The sequence below is a fragment of the Strongylocentrotus purpuratus genome, unplaced genomic scaffold (assembly GCF_000002235.5).
Source record: "Strongylocentrotus purpuratus isolate Spur 01 unplaced genomic scaffold, Spur_5.0 spur5_scaffold_20, whole genome shotgun sequence".
Classification (NCBI taxonomy): Eukaryota; Metazoa; Echinodermata; class Echinoidea; order Camarodonta; family Strongylocentrotidae; genus Strongylocentrotus; species Strongylocentrotus purpuratus.
Genome location: NW_022145606.1, coordinates 19636157 through 19662348, shown reverse-complemented (window position 1 = coordinate 19662348; position 26192 = coordinate 19636157). Strand labels below are relative to the sequence as shown.

At 35.3% G+C, this 26192-nt stretch overlaps 1 protein-coding gene across 2 annotated transcripts in view; it reads right to left on the bottom strand.

Annotated features, from left to right (window-relative positions):
• The window catches only part of LOC100894015 (semaphorin-4A), a 34129-nt gene extending 19921 nt beyond the window's left edge, over positions 1–14208 (bottom strand). For both annotated transcript variants that reach the window (XM_030993005.1, XM_030993006.1), the window contains exons 1-7: positions 14097–14208; positions 9112–9201; positions 8306–8439; positions 7458–7517; positions 3967–4101; positions 2326–2473; positions 715–852 (exon numbers count right to left, since the gene is read on the bottom strand). In XM_030993005.1, coding sequence (XP_030848865.1) covers positions 715–852; positions 2326–2473; positions 3967–4101; positions 7458–7517; positions 8306–8439; positions 9112–9201; positions 14097–14154 — 763 coding nt within the window. In that variant the 5' untranslated portion in view covers positions 14155–14208. The remainder of the gene's footprint in view (positions 1–714; positions 853–2325; positions 2474–3966; positions 4102–7457; positions 7518–8305; positions 8440–9111; positions 9202–14096) is intronic.
• Positions 14209–26192: the final 11984 nt, after the last annotated feature.

Genomic DNA, 26192 nt, shown 5'->3' with positions numbered 1-26192 from the left:
ATTATAATGATGATGGTGATGATACTGAATTTGTAACAACAACATCAACATCGATGATAATAATAATAAGAAGAATAGCACATGTAAGATATCCATATCCATCAGCACATGTGATACTATCTGGCCCCCTTTGACCAACCAATAGTTTCTCTTCTTGTATATGTAAACTATTGTATGATATGTATTGCTGTTGGTAAATAAATCAAATCAAATAAGAAATGAAGGTAAAGCAGACTCATTGATGTGTGATACTAAAATCAATATCAATATCAACATAGAAATCCGGATAATGGTAATAGTACTTCAATAATATTAACAACAACAAAATCACATCGATAATAGTAATAACATGAAGAATAAAACATGAAGGAGAAGAAGACTTGTTGATGTATAATATTCAATATCAATATGGATATCATAATGATGATGATACTAATATGATATTAAAAACACGACATTCAACATCGACGATAATATAAAGAAGAATAAATGAAGGAGAACAATATTATGTTTGATATGTGATATATAAACAACTGCATCGCAAATGGGCAAAAAATAACCTAGTCAAGTATATATCATTTCTTACATTAAGTTTTATTAATATTGAACATACTTTGTAAGGGTGTTTTTATTACTATAACTACAAGTTCATGAACATGTAGAAAGGCATCAGACGAAACTTAGAAATTAATCAAACCAAAGAAATATATTTACCATCAGCAACCATTTTCTCAGAATCGGTCCTTGTGATAACTTTTCCGGTTATTACTCCGGCTAAGGTGACTGATGCCAAGCCAACGATGGATTTTGGGACGTCAGATTCTATCGTAAGTCCATAGTAAATTCTACCTTCTGTAGTAGAATAATAATAATAATAATAATAATAATAGTACATTTATAAATAAATAAGCACAGTTTAGCATACCGACCGTGAATTGGGCATAATATCTAGAATCTTGAATGACTAGTTGCCAAGTACATACATGTACATGTAGCATGTAGCTCCTTCACCGGATGAAAAGCACTCTAAAATGCCATCCATTGGTCGATGTGCAAGTTCCAATATATATTATATATGTATAAAACAATTACTAATTATTAGGTATGCTCCTTGAGAATACGACATGCTAACCTTACATCTATTTGTATTCGAAAAGGCCTAAAATCATTACTTTTTCTTTCAATGTTGTGATATTTTCTTTTAAACTGCTATGAATTTTCATGAAAATTATGTTTTTTTTTTATACTAAAGTGCCCTTTTTCCTCCTATTCCTGTTTCAGTGTGATCGAAAATATTAATTTTGTATTCGTGTATTCAACAGCAAGATGCCCGCATAAATTTCACGTTTTACATGCATCTAGCAGGGACATGATCATGTATGTTTTTATTTTATTTCTACCATATTATAAATTTACAGTCGTATAGCCACATTGAACCCCACATTGAACAAACAAAGAATATTTTCTGGATGATCGGGAGTTTGAGACACTAAACAATTACCAGACCTGCCATGCCATTGCAATATACATGTACCACGTAATCTCTGCAACTTACCCCCGCCCCCAAACGCGTACCCAGGATTTAATTTTAGGGGGGGGGGGTGGGGGGGGGAGTAGTGAGCGAATCACTTACAGAGCGCAGAAGCTTTGACGTTTCATTAAATTATTGGAGAAAGAAGATTATTCGTTAGACCGTTTTCGATCTACTCTTAATCCTTGTCTGAGTTCAGTTCTCCCCCTCCCCCTCCCGCGCGAAGCGCAGAAGCTTTGACGTTTTATTAAATTATTAGAGAAAGAAGACGATTCTTTTTACCGTTCTCGACTCAAAATCCTCGTCTGAATTCAGTTTCTTTTGACGTTTAATTAGAGAAAGAAGACGATTCGTTGTACCGTCCTCGACTCCTAATCCTTGTTTGAATCAAGTTTCCCTCCCTCCGCGCGTAGCGCGGAAGCTCTGACGTTTCATTGAATTATTAGAGAAAGAAGACGATTCTTTGTACCGTTCTCGACTCTTAATCCTTTTCCTTCCTACTTCATCTCCTTTCTTCTTTTGTTCTCTCTTTTTTTTTTTGGCCGGCGTTTTTTTACGCGCCTGCCGCCCCCCCCCCCACTCAGTATAATTTAGGGTACGCATGTGCGTGTTCCCTCCTTTTGAAAACACCCCCTAAGTCCGGTGTGTAAAAGTCAATGTGGGCCGCATTTTTGTGTACTACGAGCCGGACTTTGGTGCGTGAAAAGTACCCCTTCACCGGACATTTGGGTAACACGCATGGTATCCCTCCGTTCACGGAGTTGGGGGGCGGGGGGGGGGGGGGGGGGACTTACCATGAAAAAGGAATGTTGCATTGTCATTCTTCCGATATTGGAACACCTCTTGTCCGTTAATATTGTCTGAAGTGCATCCAGTGTAAAGAGTAGTACCATCGTAAGGGAGGTCCTGGGGTGGGTCATTTTCGATAAACGAGCAGTTCAGCTGTAAATTAGAGAGGAAAATCAAGGATTAAGATAAAAGCTCAAATTACCCTACACTACTTCTTAAAATATTGAATTCATTGTTTATTTGATCCAGGTTTCATGACTGTACCTAAATGTAACTATAATACTTTTTAAGAGAGTGGATATATTTACTTCTCGTTCGTAAAAAATAATTCAAAATTGAAGATAGATTGGCAACCTACAGACCGCCAGTGAACAGAGAGACCTGTGAATTCACCAAGACTCATTTTACTTTGGCATTAGAATTATAATATGTTGGAATACTTTTGCAAATCTCATGTAAAAATTAACATGTCAAACAATGATTAGATTCGGTCTCTTGAAAATGATTTTAGGAGAGTTCTAAAATTGTAGTAAATGAAACCGAATTCACTTTCGGCAGATGGGCTGTCTGTATCGGGGGCCGGCGCACAGTGGGCCAGGGAGGAACCAAAAATGCGCCAAAACTAGTTTTGGGTGATCTATTTTTTCCAATTTTTTTCTAGCCCAGTTGAAAGGTGAAACACTGAGGAAAATATTTAATTCCGGTATGCACGATAGGGATATAAATGTACTCCTTCATACAGCAAAATCCTGCATATTTACAGTTTTAGTGCAAAAGTGACTAATTTCATAAATCTTTCAATTTAACATAAAGTTTTTAAGTCGTTGATATGAAATTGCTCTCACATATTCCTGATAGTTCATTTCGTTGCATGAATGGGTTAAAATTAATAGAAACACAATATTCATGATATGTTCTAGGGTAATTCACTGAAAAATTGACTAACTGTCCCTGTTTTTATTAATTTACTGGAAATGTTTATATTTCCGCGGAGTTCCGCTAATATTTTAATACCACCATTTTTTTCTTTTGTCTAAGCTTAAAGTTGATACCAAATTTGGCTGCCCGATCTTGCCCGTTGTTATGTAAGAGCCGATTTCCCTTGCCACATTGCCCCGACATTTTTCTTAATTTGTCTTGGTCCGCGGCTTAATCATGAAGGATTCGCGGTCATAAATCACGTGGGGGCGCGTGACACATCTTCTGACACCTCGGACCAAAATAAACACATTTTTTCCGGGGCAACGTTGCAAGGAAAACGGCTCTAACATAATAACGGGCAGAATCGGGCAGCCAAATTTGGTATCAACTTAAAGCTTAGACAAAAGAGAAAATGGTGGTATTAAAATTTTAGATACATGTGACATTAGAGAAAATGGTGGTATTAAAATGTTAGATACATGTGACATTGGAGAACAATGTTGGTAATACAATTTATTAAAAGCGGAAATCCCTGGAAATCCAAACATTTCCTCTGGACTTATACGAAATGAGTTTTGGCGCACTTTGGTTCCTCCCTGGCCCACTGTGCGGCGGTCTCATGGGCTTTCTGTATCGCGGGCTGTCGGTCTCAGGGGAAGTATGTCTCGTGCTAAGGGTTGTAGCCAGATTGGCCATATAAAAGGATATTTAAAATCGTATCTTACCATTGAACCATCATAATCGCAGAATGCACACCGTGGAAGTTCAGCATTGGTTCCACATGCTAAAACCCTGCAACTGCTACTATTGCAGGTTTGGCCAAGCGTAGTCACTCCTCTAATGTAGTTATCACAATCCTCCTATACACACATTTAAAGGTAGAAATTAATTCTTAAATAATCAACGCATCACTTTTAATCACTTTTCTTTACAAGCTGCGACACTGGCAACAAATTTGATTTTAGTGACTTTGCCAAGTTGACTGCAAAATTCAGGTAATTCATAGTACCTATATTTGCATTGACGGTGCATAACTATACACATTTTACTCCCCTCATATTGTGAAAAATTTCATCCCTTCAATTTTCATTCCCATATGTTTTTGTGCACAGTTTATAACATGATTTTGAACTTACACTGAAGAGATTTATATTCATCCAATTTACACCGCAGTTGAAATGACATTTATTTTAAACTGTAATATGAACTCAATTCCATTAGTGTCGTTTCATATTCAAAGGTATAATGCTTGATCATTAGCATCATCGTTAATAAATTAGGGCTTATGAAGTACAATCGCAAGCGATTCAGTTTCGCAAAAGCTGAATGCAGTTAAATCACAACTAATACAACACAACAAGATTTTTACTTTGCCAACAAAAATTGTTGCCATGAAAATAACCGTCCATAACGATTCATGAAAGTTTAAGTCACACGAGGATTCTGGTTATTATTATTTTTAACTTGTTTATAAATTGAACATTTTCAGCCTGCGAGCTGCTTGTTTGATGTGATTTCTCAACAAACCAAACCAATTCAATTCAATTCAATTATTACAGTAAATTATAAATGACCGTATCAGGACAAATTTATCCCAAGACAATCACCCCGGGAAAAATACCCCCTGGTAAATAACCTTTCGAGGACAATAACCCCCCCCCCGGAAAATCACCCCTAGGACACTCACCTTTCGAGGACATCCCCCCCCCCGTGGACAATTACCCCCTAAGACATTTGCCTAAATACAAGATATCATGTGCGCCCCTCCCCCCCCCCCAACACAAAATACACACACTCGGGGGTGATTGTCATGAAGGGATTTTTTCCCCGGGCTAATTGTCCCGCTTGTAAATGGCCTGGGGTGATTGTCCGGGGGTTAATTGTCAAGGGAGTATTGCTCTAGAACTATATGTGGAGGTTTATGGAAAGCCATAGGGGAAAAAAACTAAATATATTCGATCCCTGCAAAATGTATGGGTCAGTATGAATATGTATAGACATAATTATATTCGATGTTTATAAGAAATATAATGCGCCATTGAAATATATTCGATGTTTTATTAGAAATATATGGGTAATCAAAATATTCTATGTTTACAACTAAATACTTTTTTTCTACCTTGAGGGAATTGGTGTCCTGTATCGAGATTCTGAGTTATATATATATATATTTGTTACCTTATAATGTTTATTTGCCAAGAATCAACTTTGCATTAGAGAAATTTGCTCTAATGTTAAGCAACCATATTCTACGATCTGAAAGCAGATCACCTCTACAAATTTTATTTTCGGGAGTTATGTATAGCAATATAAGAATTGATGCAGGAAACCTGGTAATGTTTGGCGTTGATGAGGATGGAAAACCAAGACAAATACAAATTGAAAGGAATGCCCAGTATTCAAAGACTATCAAAGGCAAAGGAGTGCAAATATATTTTTATTTTTTACTATTAAATATATTTTTATTTATTTATTGATTAAAAAATCTTTTAACAGGATAACATTGATCAGCTCGCAGGCTGTTTTACATAATGGTTCTGCATAAAGAAGGAAACAAATTTCAAGACTTGACAATAAGAGTAGTTAAAAACAAAATAGCAGTATATGTAATTTCTTAGACAATAGGGCTAGCAATCATTTTTAGTATTATTGCATACAATGCTGTAGTAGTAAGGAGGAACGGCAGTGAACACATTTTGTCGATTAAAAGGAAGATTTATTTATATTGGTGTTTAAAGCTGTCAACAGTCAACTTTTCCAATTAACTGCTCCAGCATACTTAAAATATTGTTTGAATAAGGTCACGTTAGGTTTGGGCAATACTACATGTAGAGAGTTTGCATTCCTTGTATTAAGGCCATGGCGGTCGAAATACATTTCTATTTCGTTTGATAGGCGAGGTGGAGCAATGCCCCTTACACATTTGAACATAAGCATAGCCAGAAAATAATCACGGCGGTGGTCAATAGTTTGCCAGGAATGTTGTTTTATCGATGCGTTGCCGCTTGAAATTTCATAGTCAGAGATACTAGTTACATATCCAGAAGCTCTTTTCTGCAATCTCTCTCTGTAGCTGGCTGGGCAGTTTCCTCATACAGAGATTACATAGTCTATACAGGGTTGGATTATTCACTTATAAAGGGTGTACAATAGTTCTGAGTTTAGGAATATACTCAGCTTTCCTAGAGAATAAATGTTATAAGCAATAGATTTACATAAATCTCTTAAATATACATTCCACTTCAAGTTTTCATCAATCACAATACCTAAGTATCTTATAAATTTTACCTGACCGATCAGTTCATCTTTTATGAATATATTCAATATGTCAGAGGATCTTAATTTGATAAGTATTGTTTTGTTTTTACTTGTGTTAATGCGTAATCGATTTTGATTATACCAATTATTTAGAGCGTTAATATCTTTTTGTAATTTCTTTTTGACGTCATCTAACTTACTTTTTGCAACAAAGACTACAACATCATCAGCAAATATGGTGCAGGCGCCTTCAGTTATACATTCAGATATATCGTTAATGAATATTAGGAACAAATTGGGAGCTAAGACACTGCCCTGTGGTACCCCGATTGAAAGCTCTCTTATATCAGATAGTTTTCCTTTGGAGTATACTACTTGCTTCATATTACTTAAATAGTTTTTGAACCATATGAGCCTATTTTCAGTAATTCCATATTTTTCAAGTTTGAATAAAAAAAGCTCTTATTTTTCTGTGCTAACATATTTTCTGGTACGAACAGAAATCTCATGCGAACAAACAAAAATCACAAAAACATCAGGGCACGTATATATTACGGGACCTAACGATATAATTTATGTTTTGGCACATATAAATTGTCCAATCTAGTTTTTGTGTTTAACCAATTTTCTTTCCTTGCACATAAATATATTTTGTTTGCATATAAGTTTGTGTTTGCATAAATTAATAAAGAATGTATTAACATCAACAAAGTGTATATTTTGATAGCGCATGCATTTTTTTAAATATTCAGAATACTTTAATAACGCATTTATTCATTTAACCCATCGCATATATTCTTACACAGATATATTTTATATTTTAAAAGCGCATATATTGCTTATAAACATTGAATACATTTTGATACTGACCCATGTACTTTTCAGGGATGTAATATATTTAGTTATTTTCCCTATGGCTCGCCATATATTTTGAATACAGGAGCTATCTATTACTCACCACATCAGAATCTGCTTTGTAGCAACCCGTGAAACCTGTACTATAACATACCCCCAAATACTAAAACAAAAAGGAGATAAATAATTAAACAGTTATAAAATACATGTATATACATATACATATTCATAGATATTTCGTTTCCATTGACTTGTCGAGACTTGTCGAATTCATTATCCGGCTAATCCGATTTAAAATGTCACATAGTCATGAAGGCTGCCGTGTGCTTTATTATATGTCATCACGTTAAGCAAAGTCAAACAGTGCAATGCACGTCTTTCCTTTTTACTTATATTTAACTTCATATATTTAGATTTTATAATCACTAATATTATTTTCACTTTACCTTTCCTCGCCCCTTTTTTTCTCTCTGAGAATATAAAACAAAAATGTTGGATAAAAGCCAAACGAATTACCCATGCACACACCGGTATCCCATCAGTATTTTATCCTTAACTTTGAACGAGTGTGATTGACTGACGAAAACAAAAACATTTATCATCAGCTTTGAATGAATAATAATAAACGATTCATGGAAATCATGTGTCCTGAACTTTGAATGAGTAAGAATGACTGATGGAAATAAGGTATACTTGAATTTTAAATGAATGTGAATGACTGATATAAATAATGCATCCCTAAAATTAGGACTTGAAACTTATACATGGACACGCAAAAATTTAGTCTGTACCCCCAATATTTCCATTTTTGGCATATTTTCATGCAAGAAGTTTCTAAACAGTAAAATGAAAAAAAACCCTTCCCTAAATGCTAGGGCGGATCCCTAACAATGCCAACATTAGAAAAGAAATTCTGAGCTTTCACATGTATCTTTACGCATACATACATACCCCAGTATTGACAATGTCTCCGTCAATTATAGTCAAGTTCTGATCACTTCCAAGGAAAATCAAATCTGCTGCTCCAGACCGTTGGTAACCATCAACGACTCTGACATCGCCCTTAATAATTTCATCACCTCCGTCTGCAATGAGAATGAGAGCAGTCACTATGTAAACACTCTTCACATTGAACATCTACATTCTTGAATAAAACAAGACTTCATTTTTAACTGTTCTTTTGAGTTAGCGTTGCTGTTTGATAATAAGATTAAGATAACATTTTAAAGAAAAAATACGTCACAGAGACTGTCGTTCTAACTGACAATATAAAGTTTAACAAATACAACAAACTGCACATAGCCTTTTACAATAAGATAGAATGAAACCTACTGACCGGTATCCTGAAAGGAACAATAATCTTTAAAAAAATGTCAATATTACACCGGCCCCTTTCTTGTGGCATTGTTCTTGCTCAACTTTTGTTGAGATTTTCGCCACAATTACTCTTAAGATTAAGAATGACAGGTCTAATATAAAATAAGAAATTAAACGAGTATACAAATATTCTTATTCAATTTCAGGTCAGGTTAATTGGTCTAGCGATACGTTTACTTGGTCCTTTGTTGGTCTTCGCCTACAAACTATTTCGAGTGACCCCGTTATGAAACTGAGTTACGTCTTTCGGATGGTGACGTTAAAGATCGGTCCCAAAACGTTAATAATGATATCTGATTGATACACGTCCGTCATATGCAATTACACATACACATTCAAGTCGAATCTTAGAAATACATTCTCTACCATACTGTACTTACCACAAGTCAAAATAGCTTGCTCACTAAGGCCTGTGAAACAGACCGTGTACAGGAAAACCGCTAGTATCTGTCCCTTCAACATGCTTGAAACTGAAATGATAATGTGAACAGAGAAATTAATGGACAAATATTCATCGTCTCGATAATTTACAAATCCTGTACTTCGTAGTATTAGTAGTAAAAATAATAATATTAATAACAATACAAATACAACTAATACTACTACTTCTGCTATTAACACTAATGATAATAACCACACTAATCACAGGCCTAACAAAATTATAGTAATGATAATAACAATAGTTATAGTGATATTTAAAAAACATAATAATAATATTTAACAAATATTATAATTATAACAATAATAATAATGATCACATCAATAACGATAATTATAATTACAATGAAAAATGATAATAATAAAATAACAATAAAAACAATAATAACAATAACAATAAAATGAATGCTACTACTACTACTACTACTACTACTACTACTACTACTGATCATAATAATGATAATTGATATGATAATAAACATACCAAAATATTCTTCCATCTTCATGCATTTTAATCTGCCCATTACAATGTGAATAAAAAATAAATAAATAGCACCTCCGACCGTACAATGGTAACTGTGACCATGAACATCTCAGAATAAATAGTTGACATATATAATTTCCAAACGGGAATAGATAATTGGTCGATTTAAGGCAAGAAACATCTTGACCCTGGGAGGGAGCTATCCAACATGAATACTTTATCATTTATAAGTTCATAACTTCAAACTCGATTTCAACCGCGGCAACGATCACTGAATATTTATTGTAGGATCGCATATGCTTCCAATATGCTCATTTGAACGAAATTCATGACCCCATACCAAAACTTTGTATTACCTTGTATGTCCGTTTTGTTTACCGTACACATGGTTTAATAAATATTTGATCTCAAATAAGAATAATCATCAAATGATTATTATACCTCATGGATGGTCGATGAAATGGGCATTTAATACACAAACTTGGAATTAGAAGAAATCATTATGAGACCATATGGGTAGTATACGTGCTGGATAAAGCCGTATGGGTATAGAGTAGACTGTTCGGGTAGTAGACGTACTGGTTGTAGACCAAACGGAAATTCACCACTACAAACACACCTGGGCGATTCCATTCTATAACAATTTATCTTCAAAGATGGAAAATGCTGAACTATGCTAGCTAGATATCTTAACGTTCCAGAAAAGGTAAATTTCTTTCCTGAAGTTATAGCTTACATGCTCTATGGAAGAAAAAAACATGTACTACCATTTAATCTACACACAAAATAAACCTTCAAATTATAAATGCTACAATACACTGAATAAGGATATGGTTAGTGTTTTACAGCGATTAGAGATAATTATATTGCATATTGGATGGTGATATTACATTTCATGTAGAATAACTTTAAAATGCTAGTCGGTAAGACATGCAAAACTTTGATTTTTTTCCACAGTTCAGTTCCTAAAGCCTCGGTCTGGCAAAAAAACCAACTTCTTAAACTAGCCTGGTGAACACCTTAACATTGTTTAGCTCATGAATTATAAGCCATAATATTTTGTCCATAAAAATGCAGGATGCACATAGCATGTCGTACTGACACGTCCATACAACATGACAACATTCGCTGTGAGTATAAACTGTACAATACGCATTTTTAATTAGGTGCAAGTTCCAGTACTGAACAAACAGTGCCTAAAGTCTATTGCTTCAACAACACCCTGTTTGCTTAACAATATCCTTAACAAAAGAGAACAATCGTTGATAAACTCAGATTCTTTATCAGAAGGAATTGTGACGGATATCTAAGATTGTTTTTCAGGACCTAAAATGCCTCTCCCTTACACACCTGTCAGTGATTATATTAATTCCACCTTAAATACCCACTTCTCAATCATTTCCATAGGTTAACCTTCTCTATCAGGCTATTCTATTATTTTGGACTTGTCTTTTTTCTACTATGTCATTGGTTCTGATGTTTTGAATGTTAATTTATTATCTGAATGTTCTGCAGAGAGCAGTCTGTAACAAATAAAAAACAAAGCAGAGTTCTTAACTATACTTTGGAAGCTTTATAGTAGTAATCATGACGTTTATATCTACATTTACGATGCAATGAAGTTCAAAGTACCTCAATACAATGTGCAGTACCTGAGTCATAATCAGATTGGGGTGAGTTATTATAATTATTTATTTCCAAGCATATCAGCTGAAAGATAAAACAAACCTGGCAGAAGTCACAGAAAGCAATTTGCTTTCTCTGGCAGAACTTGATAACTTGGTTCAAGTGGGCTTAGCATGTCATTAACAAACACTTCTAGAGTGCATGTAAGAGACCAATATTGAAGGGGGAAATTTGTATTCTATATTCAAAATCATACAGCATTGTTGATTCTCAACCATTATATGTAAATATTAAAACAGTCACTCGATCTGAACACACACATGTAAACAGACATCAATTAAAATGGCCTCAGACAGAAATTCGTAGAACCGTTCTTTGCTATGTGAATCATTTGTTTGCTTCAAAATCAGCTTTTTTCACACAAAAAATATATATGCTGGGAACTTCAATTTCATGTTGATATGTTAAAAAGGTAAGACTGAACCCACCCCGGTAGATCAAGGATGTTTTGAAGGGGGCACTATGCCCTCAAATAACACAATGTAGTAAGGGGGAGTTATACCCCCCTAATCTATTAATGACTGAAGTGATGAAGTGATGCATGCTTTTAATAAGGATCATGATAAAGCACATGCCTACCCTAATACTACATGTTTAGTTACAATACCGGACTGATTTTCTACAGACAGATTGGGAAAGAATGAAAACGAGGGGGTGGGGCGGGGGGGGGGGGGGGGCTGATGTTGGGATTCTCTGTTTGCACTAGAAGTCTACAATATCCAAAGTACGTTTGCTTTGATTGTGCAGTAACTGTGCATGCAGGAAGCTAATTAAGTTGCTGCGTGTACTTGAATTAAAGAAAATTGCAATAGACCATTTTCGTAATATAATCAGATTGTGTTCATAGTTCCTTTTTTAAAGTGCCTTTTTGCAAATTATCTTAATTTACCCTATACAAATGATTATATCTTAAAAGCCAGAATGAAAATTGCATACATTAATTGTTACTTGGTAGGCAGACTTGGAACAAAATGGTAATTTTCTTTTATCAATACAATATTTACAAATCTGTGTATTTGATTTAACTCGCAATTTATCCTTAGTTTTTTTCTTTTTTTGTATGAACGATATCCAAATACTCATTCTTATAGTTGACAGAAGTGGGATATCATTCATTAACTGTACAGTATTGAACATATATCACTGGAAGGCGGAAAATGACAGCTTTGATATAAAAGAAGTAACATGCTATTCGAAATTGTATTCATGAGATCTAACATATTACAGTAATAAGAAGGATACAATAATAATATGTGGGGTTTATATAGTGACTATAAGGATTACCATGTATCTTAGTCTTCCGGATGGTGACGTTAAATGTCGGTCATCAGACGTAAACAATCGTATCTGATTGAATTGAATTGAATTGATTTGAAATGTATTTCCATCATCATGACAATATATACACACATAAAATATTGAATTTCATAACATGTAAAAATATCAAAATTACATATAAATTGACATGACAGCATTCAAAATATGAAGAAAATATGAAGGTTTTAAGCATAGTACAAATGGAAAATGGTGCATCCATAAAAGCCAGTAAGGCTTGACAATTGAATGCACCAGGCGCAGAAGTAATAATAACATATATTTGGAAGAAGAAAAAAGATACACGTCTGTATACAAATCTAATGACACACGCACACGTACACACTCTTGGTACTTTTACTGGTATTATTACCCGGATCATTGGATTCAAGGCTGCCCGCACACAAGGTATGCACATAATCCAACTCCTTGGGAAGCATTCGAACCAAATGCCCATTTTCAGACGATCAGCAAACTCCACCCATATGACTTAATTTGTATTGAGATAATGAAATTAGATATAGTTTCCGACATGTATAGACCTACAGTGGCGGCTATGGAAGAATCTTCATGGTCTCATGCACTTTAATGAGGCAAATTTGCATAATTAATAATATTGAAGAAACATACTTTTTGTTTGAAAATATTTAAAAATCTAAAATTAAAAAAAGGACTGCCACATTTAACAAATATTGCATAGAAGTACTTGTATCAATCAAAGTTATACAGGTAAAAATGTAAAATATTTATAACACAAATAATAATTTATTCCCCAAAGCCCGGGTATTATAAAGTTCTACCATTTAAAGTTGTATGTGTACTTTATGAAATTGTATATGTATATTTAAGGTATTGAATGCTACATGTACAGGTAGGCTTGCAGCCAATGCAAATGGGCATTTACCCATTGGCTAAGGGGAATCTGGGGCTTTGGGTGTCTGGACACTCCGATTTGACGGGCAATATTTGTCAACCGATCACAGCACTAACAATTCGTGAATATTTATCCTTTATGATAATTTTCAACATAGGTTTGAGAGGATTTATGAAATATTGCTTGTAAACTTCAACAAATTGCTGTTTTAAATCAACTGTCCGGATACACCACCAGTCCGGACAAAGAAAGTCTGAATATACATGTACATGTGCAGTACATACACTAAACGACGTGGAATTAGACAACTTAGTAAAGTCAAGCAGTTAAATGAGAATTCCTTTACCACCAACCAAGGCAAGGATCAAAACACACAATTAGGGCGAGATCGTTTTTCGACCATTCTGAGAATTATGAATTACATACAAATGCATGTCTAGATTCTAAGATGTCATTTGATGGAAACTAGCACCACTATAAGCACCTATAGCAAATGCCTGGCAGGAACCGACAAATTATTTTTCATTCCCTGCTCTGTTGCTAAGTTAAACTTGCTAAGTTAAACTTACCCGTTGAGCAGTTTGCCTGATACCGTCCGAGTGATAATGTAAAGAAGTGTATGGGCATGGGATAAATCCTTGAACATATCGGAAAGGAAGCCTGGTGTTATCCTGTTATCAAGCTGCGAGCTGGGATATGAATGCTTTAAGCTAATCCCGATCATGGGCGCGACGAGTTGTGGTTGATCAAAGGGCATGACACCACTGTGCACATACGGGAATCCCCCCGTTTCACTACCTGTACGGTATCGCAGAGTAAGTACAGAAAGGGCAGGGGTGGGGTGATCCGAAAACTTAATAAGCAAAGATCCTTCTCTTTAGCGTTCGGATCGAAATACAAATAATCATCGATTGTACTAGCCATTATCATTGATATTTGTCCTTTGTAATGTAGGATTTCCCGGCAAAATTCGCGCATTTGTCATTAAAAATAATATGTCTTTCATTTTAACTCGAAGGTTTTAGTTTTGTCAGTTATGTTTGTAAGAAAGTTGTTTGGAGGAAGGGTACCATAATGTGACTGGGTTAGGGACTAGTGTCACACAATTTGAGCGTGATTCATTACTAAGCCAAGTCTTTAGCCATCGATCTGGTGGCGGGCAAGGCATCGGAGTATGCAGGTCTGCATTCTACGAAATGATTCCATGCATTTCTCCTTTTTGCGGCGTCAACGTTTCTCCTGGCTATACGACAAATGATGTCTACTCGTCACCTCTCCATCGTCAGTCCTGCCTACTCAGCAGCTTCCCGGTCACCCATTGCCTGATGCATATCAGGATGTGCCAATCCCTCTAAAACGTTTGTTTAAATGCAGAATGGGCAATCTTGGTGTAGTTAAGGAACGGAGAGGAAGGAGGCAGGAGCTTAACCTGGGGGGCGTTTCACAAAACTTGTCATCAGTGACAAATGAAACTTTATGTTATAAACTACTGAAATCCTTGCTTTTGATTGGTTATCAGCAAATTTGTCACAAATTTCTGTCATTTGTCATTGAAAAAAGGCTTTGTGAAACGCCCCCTGGATGAGTGGTAATTCAACGTAAGGCGGATGCTGAGCCCTCATGGGTGGTCTGGCGTTGTCGTAGGTCAAAACGACTGGTTCCCCTGGAGGGAATATGATGGAACACTGGCGTGCCGTTTTAGCGAGGAAGTCCTCGAAGCTGGCTCTAGTAGTCGTCTCGCATATGAAACTGCGACTATCGTAACGTTGCACCTCTTGCCACGTTGCCCATCGGTTACCTGTTACATACAGTTTGTAAACATTTGGAAGGAACTGGTACATATTATGCTAGGATGCTCTTTGTAGATTTTTCTTCTGCATTTTAATACGATAGTTCCTGGAACCTTGGTGAAAAAAACTAAGCAGTGTTGTGAATCCCAAATTATGTCAATGGTTAAGGGATTTCATGACAAACATGGTGCACCAAGTACTTTTTGGAAATGTTAGGTCCCAAGTTAGACACAGGCACTTCACAAGGATGTGTGCTCTTGCCCATCATTTATACCTTGCTTACTAGTGATTTCTCTTCCTCAAATGTTTTATCTTGTCACGTAGTAAAGTATGCAGATGACAAGCCTTACATCATTGTTCTTGATCACTAACAATGATGAAGTTGCATATAGGGATACTGTTGAAAATTTTGTTTCTTGGAGCAAAGATAATTCACTTGTTCCAAATGCAACAAAAACTCATGAAATGATTTTTAACTACAGAAAAAATGTTGGCACAACTTACTTGTCCCTGTACATTGATGGGAAAGCCATAAAACAGGTGGCTAAATATGAATACTTAGGAATTGTAACTTACAACAAACTAAAGTTGAATAGTAATACCAATGTAATACACAGCAAATGTAACCAGTGTGTGTATTTTCTAAGAAAGATGAAAGCATTACATGTGAAAAGTGAAACAATGTTCCTGCTCTACCGACGTTTCGTTCAGTCAGTCATCTGTTTTTGCTGTCTAGCCTGGTTTAACAGGAAAAACACAGCAAACTTGTAAAGGATAGTGACACAATAGCTCGACGATGTATACAGAAAGGTCATTATTGGCTAAAGTGTAAGCGATTGTGAGGGATTCTAATTACCCTCTGCATAAGGAAGTGGTCTTTAATAGATCAGGAAGAATGAGGCTAGAATAAGGTTCGCCAGATCCTTCTCCCAAGTGTAATGAAAGTATTTAACAGCAATTTGTGTAGATGAATGATCCTGTTCACATCCGAGTACTTCCCCTATTCTCTCATTTTATCTATCTCTTTCTTTCTCTCCTGTCTCTTTCTCTCTCCTTTCTCTTCTCTCTCTCCCCCCTCTCTCTCTCTCCCTTTCTCATTCCTATCTGTATCTCTCTTTCTGTCTGTCTCTCTTGGAAGTACAGGAGGGGACTGTGAGGATGAGTCAGCTTTTATAAGGTCAAAGGAGGAGGGGGTCCTCCCTGTTATGGTTTGAGTAGGGATAAAGTGAGTGACATGTGGACCTATCAATTCGACAATACATTCAATATTTCAATAGCACTTTTCCTCCCTTTCCTCTCTTTCCTTTTCTCCGTTTTTCTTTCTTTCTTCTTTCTTTCTTGTCTCTCTTGGCTCTCTTCTCTTTTATGTGACATCAATTACCTTCTTTCAACTGTACAGTGCTACTCCTCCATCTGTATCTACGTGTATGTACTAGCTTATAGTTGTCTTTTTGGCATGCATGTAGTGTTTCGTAAGTTATGTATACGTAAAGCACAGGTGCAATAATAATGTCTATAATTACAAAGAATTGTTTTGAATAAAATTGTATATGCATCATCTTACACTGAACTGTTTCTATTTTCCTTTCTCTCTCTACCTCCCTCTCTCTCTTTCCCTCTTTCTCCCTTTCAATCCTTTTCTCTTTCTTTCTTCTCTTTCTTTATTTCTCTTTCTTTCTCTTTTTCTCTCTCTTGTTTCCCCTCTTTGACATCCAGTATGATGTACGGATAGTCTATGTCTGCTAGCAAAAAAAAAAGATTTTATCTGAATTTTTTATTATTTAAAAAGTAATCGATTTTCGATCTTTGCTGTGACTTGTGCCATTTGTTTGTCATTGATTGTTGTCATGTACATTTTCTAGAGTAAATTAAGTAATAATTGTCTGGTGGGAGCCAGGGGAGTACAACGGATCCGGATTGGCATTCCTATGGCTGTCAACAGAGAGATCAAATTATATTACATTGTTATGTTATTTATGTCATTTGTAGTTAGTTGTGTATGGTATGATAATGTATTGTTATATCCGATACAAATGTGAGTCTTGAGATGATTTTTATGCCGTCCTTTTATTTGTGCATGACAATAAAGAAATTATTTTTTTCGAACCGGGTGACCGCGCTGTGCCCTTCCGAAGGATCGACGAGTCCAGATATTATAGCCGGTTTCGTCAATGAAAACTGTTTGGACGACCAAGCCTCCAGACCTGCCAAGAGCCACTGAGCATACTCAACCCGACGATCAAGAGTTGCTTGTGAATTTCTCCCCTATGCCACGTATTCAGCCAGTTTGAGGGTAATACACGTACCATCTAGAGCTCCAGATATGGCCGAAATGGAAACTGCTGGGTCATGCGACATCGGACAATGCCGCCTCCATATGTCTCTCTTCATCTGCTATATTGTGGATAGAGGGTAGAGAGGAACAACTGGGTTAAAATTAATACAGATCACACGATAATGGCTGTTGTGATACTCTCCTAGAAAATTCTCACTATATTATGAAGTTCAAGAAGCAAGCAGCTAAGTGCAACATCGACCCTGACCACCTTCCACCATCATAAGATGCAACAGTTCAACATTCCCTTCGTGACCATCTTCAAGTTGTGGTATGGAACCATCTTGACACCTCTATTCTTGATACCAAAGGAAACGGAGACGAGATGGATTCCAACAGAAAACTCAGACTAAAGATGCTGTCTGTTGGTATTTTGCGAGACAACCTTCTAAAGGAATTTGTTGCAACTGCAAAGAAGGGGAGAGGCAGTGTCAAAACATGAAATGCAGCTGGTATCTGCATATGGAGTGTGGTGTGGACATTGGTGTGATGGAACAGGAAGCATAGATGCACAAGAAGTTATTGGTAGTGATGAAGAGGGAAAACATTGAATATTTTTAATTTATATCGTGTTGCCGATACTTACTGTATGTTCTAAATTGTAGGTAGTATTCTAAAAGTTGTTAATCATAAATGCACATTACGTTACATACACAAACTAATTGACACTAATGAATTTTAACCCCCCCCCCCCCCCACCTCAGTTTTACCTTCATCCTCGGATTCCGGTGGTGAAGAATCCAATTCGCATTTTGTTTATATCCTATAATAATTGTGTGCATTTTGACATCATCATCGAGGCCTATGTAAAAACTGCTGTTGCTGAAATACCATTTTTTAGTGTTTTAGTGCAAGCTAGTCAATGACCTTTGATCCTCAGAAAGGAAATTTCCACTCCTCCTCTCTTCTTGGAATAAAAAATAACCCCCATTCCCGCCACATTAAGGTGGTTAGTCTCTTCAATTTGTTTGGGATCATTTTCATAAAATAATGTAATTTTCCTGTTACTAATACGATATTTGAGTGATAAAACGTATATTTTTCACGTTTTGCTTCATTTTTGGAGGTCAGGATTTCATTTGAAGGGTAAGTAGTTTTTCTATGTCATCTTCTTTTGTAATACTGTGCATTTTGACACCAAGATCATCTTTATACCTTATTTTGTTGCTGAGATACAATTTATAGTGTTTTAGTGCAGGGTCGATGACCTCTGACCCCCAGAGAGGAAATTTCCCCCTTCTCTTCCTTCGTGGAATAAATAGTATTAAACCCCTATTCCCGCCACAATAAGTTGAAACTAGCCTCTTCGATTTGTTTGTGCTCATTTGTATATAATATAGCTGTGATATATTCGGGACGATAACAAATGCATCAATGTGTAACTACTGGGTATCAACTGCAAATGTTGTCATGTGGTGTATTATTAGGGACTTTTAGATTGAGTGGAAGAGAATGGCATGAACGTTTACTGATCTTGCGTGTCCATGGTAGGCCGTGTTAACATTTATTCCTATTTCTTGATATCAAGAAATAAATGTTTGATATCAAGAAATAAATGTTTGGTATCAAGAAATAAATTGTTGATATCAAGAAATGAATTTTTGATATCAAGAAATGAATTCTTGATATCAAGAAATAGGAATAAATGTTAAAACAGCTTGCCATAGACACGCATGATCAGTCCAAGGCGAAACTAGAACAAATCATCCCTTTTTGATGAAAGAGTCATCAATAATTGTTCGGACATGTGTGATAACATTCATGTTCAGTTTTATCACAATTTCGGTATTCGAGTACCAGATTTATCAATTGCCTTCACCCGACGCTGATAATATAATGTTAATAACTATATATTCTTGTACAGATATCAAACGTGTAACTGTCGTAGAGTTGTAATAAAACCAATGTTTACTATTTGCATTGTGTCTTTTAATATGTCTGTGATTTTTTGTCTATTCCCATTTTTTAGGACATATACACATTTGTTTTCATAACTGTATGTTTTCCTTTAAACCGTCACTGTTAAAGAAGCATTCTTTCCCCAGCATTACCCCCCCCCCTTTTTTTGGGGGGGGGGGTGTTGTTATTGGTGTTACATCGCATACATATCAACTTTTATCATATTTAAACCATTGCATGAGTAAGTTGGTACTGCTTTTGTGTGAATAACAAATGAAGCATTCTATTTCATCTATAGGGCAATCCCCATACATGATACAGGTGTCATATTGTAGACACATATATTCATTATAGAATGTATAAATGCTTTCTATCAGGCACCCAATTTTCAATATATTATAATAATCGTGGATGTGTCAACCCACGTGCATTCATTACCTGCCGTCTTGATTTATTGCATGCATGCCCCCTTGTGATCACTTTGATGTTAAGTTAAATTATGATACGTTTTATTATCCCAATACAGATATTTATAGTATGCAAGTTCATGAACAAATACTGGTACTTAAGTTACCATAGTAGAATTATCATTCCGCACCATACTTTTCTGGTATAAACCATGGCTCTTTCCCCCTTTTATGTATAAGAATGCTTCAGTAACGTGTTGATGAGACAAACTGAGATATCAATGTTATGGATCATTATTTATTAGTCATATAGTGGTGGACCACATCGTTTTGAACTTGAATACACTCTAATTATAGCGGAATCCAATCCAATTCATTTCTTTTCTTTAGAATAGGTTCCGCAATTTTGATCGTGGGTTTCCTGACTAAAACAAAGTTATGCGTAATACATAAACCGGAAGAGTTAAGTGTCATTGTTATCTTTGACTATGCATGTCTTTTTCATGGAACTGGTGATTTACTTCAAGTCAATTTATTGTCCACTCCTTTCAGGAATTGTAGTCCCCTGAATTACTGCGAGTGTTGATTTCAGCTATGATTTTTTTTCTTCATTCTTTCTTGTTTGTAAGTGCATTCGTCTCTCAAACCCAATTGAACATATACAAGGCCTGAGAAGAGAAACAAGATATTTAATCATCGGCGGATATTTTTATATTTTAATAACATATACAGACGATTACACGTAACTTACAATTTAGTTATTCAAAGTCAATACAAAAAGATAGAACTTGTATAGTTGTATGCATTCTTACTAAATCATCCAGAGTGGATTTTATACATGTAGTGCTATATTATCATCGCAATCAACAATAAAGTTATCACAATTATATAAATTACATACATACTGTTCATCATACTGTCTGTACTGTTCATTAAACTGTTCATTGTACTGTATGTTTTTACCTGAAGAGGGAAGGTGCCTTCCGAAACAGCTGGATAATATTAGCATAAAACTCGCAATAATATAATGGTTCTTGTATTAAACTCTTATAGATTCATTAAAAAAACACGTGCGTTTATATATCATGAATACGAAATGACAATCATATATAAATATATATATATATATATATACATATACATATATATATATATATATATAATATACATAATAAAGGCAACAAGTATTGCTGAATTGTTTATACTTCGTAGAATTATGAGAATACGATGAATGATTCGAAATGTAATATACATGATTAATTATAGTATAAGGCAAATAATACATCTTTTTCGTTCGAGGAGTATCTTACTTTACAAGGACTAAACAATAGTAGACAAAGACACTGACATATTGCACTAAAAACTACTGTTTGTATCACATATATTCATTATCTCAACATACATTACTCTAACGGTATTCTTAACATGTAGTTTGATGACACTTACTCCAGCGTGCCTATATTATCAATGCATTCCACATCATAAATATGCACTAAAAATGGCAAATGATATAAGACAAAACTGTTGAACAGACTTGAATAAGGAATTCCGATATTTTGAGTTATCTTATTGTTTTCATCATAGCTAATTTTGAGGCCCAGATAACAAAGTTATATTCAAAAATGAATTCAAATCCTTAATCTATGAATAATTGCATTATGAAGTTAATGTAATAGCTTGCGTTAAAATGATTTCATGCTTATTGTGGCCCTTTGAATGTTAAACTTCATGTGTTAAAGATAAAGACCAATTATGGTCATGCGATTGCATTGTGAAGGAAACGCTGTGGAATCGATCAGAAAAGGTTGATCATCTAGCGTATAAGTATTGGTGTGTTACTGCAAGGTTCTGGAATCATCAAAATGATAAGAAATTTGGCCCAGTTTTGGTATAGTTACAAGCACTGTACACGGAAAGATGTTTATGGGACTACGCGACACGTGCGCAATATCTATCAGGTCCAAATAGATATAATAATGTACCAAATATATCAATTAGTAGGCGGTTTCTCGCCAAAATTTGTATCATCACGTAATAGTCAAAACATATTATTTCACATGTTTGGTAATAAGAGCTTCCATTTCATTTTTTTGAGAGGGGGCGTTTACAATGCTGGTCTTTACCTTTAACAAATTCAATCTTACGATTGTGTTTCGATTAGGCCGATACTTTGATGAATTTGAAAATCTGTAATAACTATTTCAATTCCATTGGATATTGAGAGGATATTAACGAAATTCATTATATAAAATGCACAATTTCTGATTTGTATATTATGTTGATAGGAGTGTAAAATAATCTAAACTACGTTAATCATGGTATTTAACATTTGGATGCGTTTATGCTCAACTCTTTCTGGCCAGAATGAAGCCTTTGTTACGCGTTTACTTAAAAACTCAGTTTCGTATAAACGCCGATAAACGCCAATCGTAAACTCACTCAAAGGTGTGTTTGGATTGACGTTTCTAAAACCAAAAAAAAAAGAAAAAAAAAAAAGAAGAGTTTTTTAGGGAAGCATTAACGCACAATCATGTGTACACGCGTTTAAATCACGTCATAACAAACGTGTTTTCGGTCCACGTAAAATTCCGCGCGCGTGAGTGACCAGTTTTACCATATACCGTTAGGAAAACGAAAAATGAAATTCCGATTTCCAATCATTAATTCCTTGATAACCAGACAGGCGATTGGCTTGTAAAAGTTATGAGATTCCTGACTAACCTAAATGTTTATAATGATGATTGCAACTTGAGCTAAATCAAGGATTTTGTTTCAGAATCTGAGCCAATGTTACCGATACTTAATACTAAGTACCTAATTCTTTCATATTTATATCATTGTGTTGAAATGTGTGTCAAGGGCTCAAACTACGGCGAAGAGGAATAGAGGGCTCTCCTCCTCGCTTGGTCTGAACCCGAAATACAATAAGAATTTAACGAGTTTCGAAAAAGCGCGCGCCCAAACTGAACGCTCATTCTACTTTCAAAAGTGAGCATAAACTCATCAGTTATAGAACAAAGGGATAACAACGAAAACAGACATGATAAACCTTTTCAACCTGGCCTTATCGAGTAAATCGCAAGAATAAACAGAAATCTGAAATCAGACAGTATAAGCGGAAGCTAAATGAATGGATGCGCGTTCGTTCTTGCGATTTTGCCGATATGGGCTAGAAAAGATGTCTGATATCTCTTCTAATGATTCGATTTTGCAGTAACAAGCATCAGCTTAAACATAGTGACGTATATCCGCTCGACCGGGTAGTGCGTAGTCATTAAATTAACGCAGCCAATTGCATATATGATGTATGCGATTTCCCAACCAGCATACCTGAGTATGTCAGGTATAAGGACATCGTACATGTCAGCTTGACCGGTAGTGAGTAGTCATCACTGGAACTCAACCAATGTGAGAAATGTGATAAGATTTACTACCCGACATCATATCATCCTAAAGAAGAAAACAAATGATATCATAATAAGATCAACATACAACGTAGGCAAAACGCATATACCATAATAAAACCATTACAAAAAACAAACACACAATGGTCATATATATGTTCACATCAAGACATTATCGACTATATATTTTCAATCCCCGTTTTTCATTATGATAACCGGTGTTTGACACAGATCTATGTTTTATTGTGAGCTTTCATTATAAGGAAACCCAGGGACTTACTCCAGTAGGATGACTTCGGACTAGGCAATAATACTGTCGTCATTGGGAGACTCACACCAATCAGGGAGGTGATAGGAAGTGGTGGAAACTCTTATAATTTATTCAAACGCATGCGTGAGTTCTAAAGCGTACCAGTGAGATGTGTAACATTCCACTTAGCTTTGAAGTTCGATGCTCCGAGCCGCTCTTCCACTGCGGGTAACTTCATAGGCCAGGCAGCAGTTACACATTTATTATAAAATATTAAATTACCGGCAAAATTTCAGTGTAGATTATAAGCTTTATATGGGCATTGTATTGGGAATAGTGCATCAAACATTTTTTTTCTCATTTAGTACTCCGCCCTTCCTATAATTTGTGTTCCTGAGTTGGAAAAATAAAAAAAATTAGATCCTAAGAAAAACTCAATATTTTAGGATATGCGCTCATTTTCGCATGTTTTAATGTTCCGTCATTTAATCAATGATTTACAATATTCGATAACTTTAAGTTTGCTAAAGCGTGTTTTCGCGTGTTTTCTTGTATTTTTGAAGTTGGAAAAAGGATGAAATTACAAAAGTACGTGTTCGCTTGTTCCAGTCATTACACATTCAACAATTGATGAGAAGTCATTGACAAGGACAGCGAACAATTTGCTGGGATACCTTTGTTTGATTTGGGAATTCTAAATCCTGATATTGCGTGCGCTTTTTTAAAATCTCCCCACCTGGTCAACAGTTGCAGATTAGCGCATAACTTTTGGTGGCTTGGAGCATGGGGTCAAAAGAAAGCGGCTTGATTCCACTCCTTCCTATCACCTCCCTGCACCAATCTTACTAGGTGGATGAAAAGCAAATTAAAAGGGAACCACCTTGATATTAAATTAGCTCAAATAAAAGCAGTAAATTGATTGAAACAAATTAATGAAAGTTTGAGCAAAAATATGAAAGTTATGAATTATTGATTTGACTTGATTTGAAGTTGTCATCATCAAAATAAACATTTGCAACACTACAGCGTATCTGGCAAACATAATTATATTATTTAGCAACGTTTCAATGTTCTATTGAGTGAGCCAGGAAAGAGACAACAAAGTCTGATACGAGAACTGATAGTATACAGAAACAGTTTGAAACATTTTTTAATGCAGAAGGTTATGATTCTGCAGAAAAAGGTAACACTAAGGAAACGTTAACAAGGAAATTGGTCCTTAAATGGAAACGAATTGAGAAATACAATACTAAAAACCTTAATAATAAACAACGTTAGAGTCATTGCGGTTGCTATGCATATACAAAAATCATTTAGGCAAAGTTTTCAATGCCAACAATTTGAAGCAATACTTACATAATAAACCAACACATTGATTTTGCCGCGTTCTGATGCGTCCAGATGTCTGAGATAAGATCCCAGCCTGCCACTTCGTCTACTTCCACAGCGTCCTAAACTATATTCAGAAAACAGAGTGATAGAAAAAGGTGTGTTGGGTGTTACAGTAAAGAGAAAGAAGCAGAGCGAGGGAGAGAGAGAGAGAGAGAGAGAGAGAGAGAGTGTGTGTGTGTGTGTGTGTGAGGGGGATATAGATAGAGAAATAGAGAGAAATATATATAATAGAGAGACAGACAAAATAATAGAGAAGATTAAGAAAGAGAAACAGACAAAGAATGCGTAAACATGAATACTCATATTATTTCCATGTCGGGATTCAAAACATACTTTTTTCTCCCATGAATAAGTTTATTTTGTAGGCCTCATTTAATTTGTTTAGCGACAAACATTACAATTTCCGGGAGCAGGACGGGAAGGTGAAATGATCAAGGGTAGTAATCAAGCCTTACAGTTGATATTTAAATTGATCAGATCAATTTGAAGGGTATACAATTAACAGCTTTAAAATCAATTTAAAGTTTAGATGTGATCCATAACAACATTTAAGGATCAATTTGGTCATTTTTTTTAACTAGAGACCTTTCTGTTAATCCTATTCGAAAGAAAGTACATTATATTATATAAGCTGGTCGAAAATCTAACTTTTGTTCGTGTTAACAAAGAATTCATTATGGCGTATTAACATCAATAATTAATCATATGATATAAAATATGTATTTGAACTTTGTTTAATTTCCTTTGTATTTGTAACCTTTAATTTGTACAGGGCCTCTCAGGAAAACAGTTTTAACAAAATCAAACATAAATAATCCAACTATTGATGTAATATGTTCAGCATCGATTTTCTTGGAAGGCGTTAAACGCGGCCGACCTCGAGATGATTACGTGTCGGAAAGTTGATATTCTGTTCAAAATTAATGGTAACTTTTTGGCCATACATTACCATGTTTGCTTATTAATGTGTGCCCTTATTCCATTTTTCGTTCACGTCCCACCCCCTCCCAACAACAAAAACAATGTAGATATAAACAAACAAGTATAAAGTAAAACAAAAATAACAATATTTAACTCTGGCTTCTAACAAAAGCATTGCTAGATTAATTGAATACTCTCTATCAATCAAACACACCATCATTTAATCACATCATTTTATAATTACTGTCATGCATTAGCGTACATTAT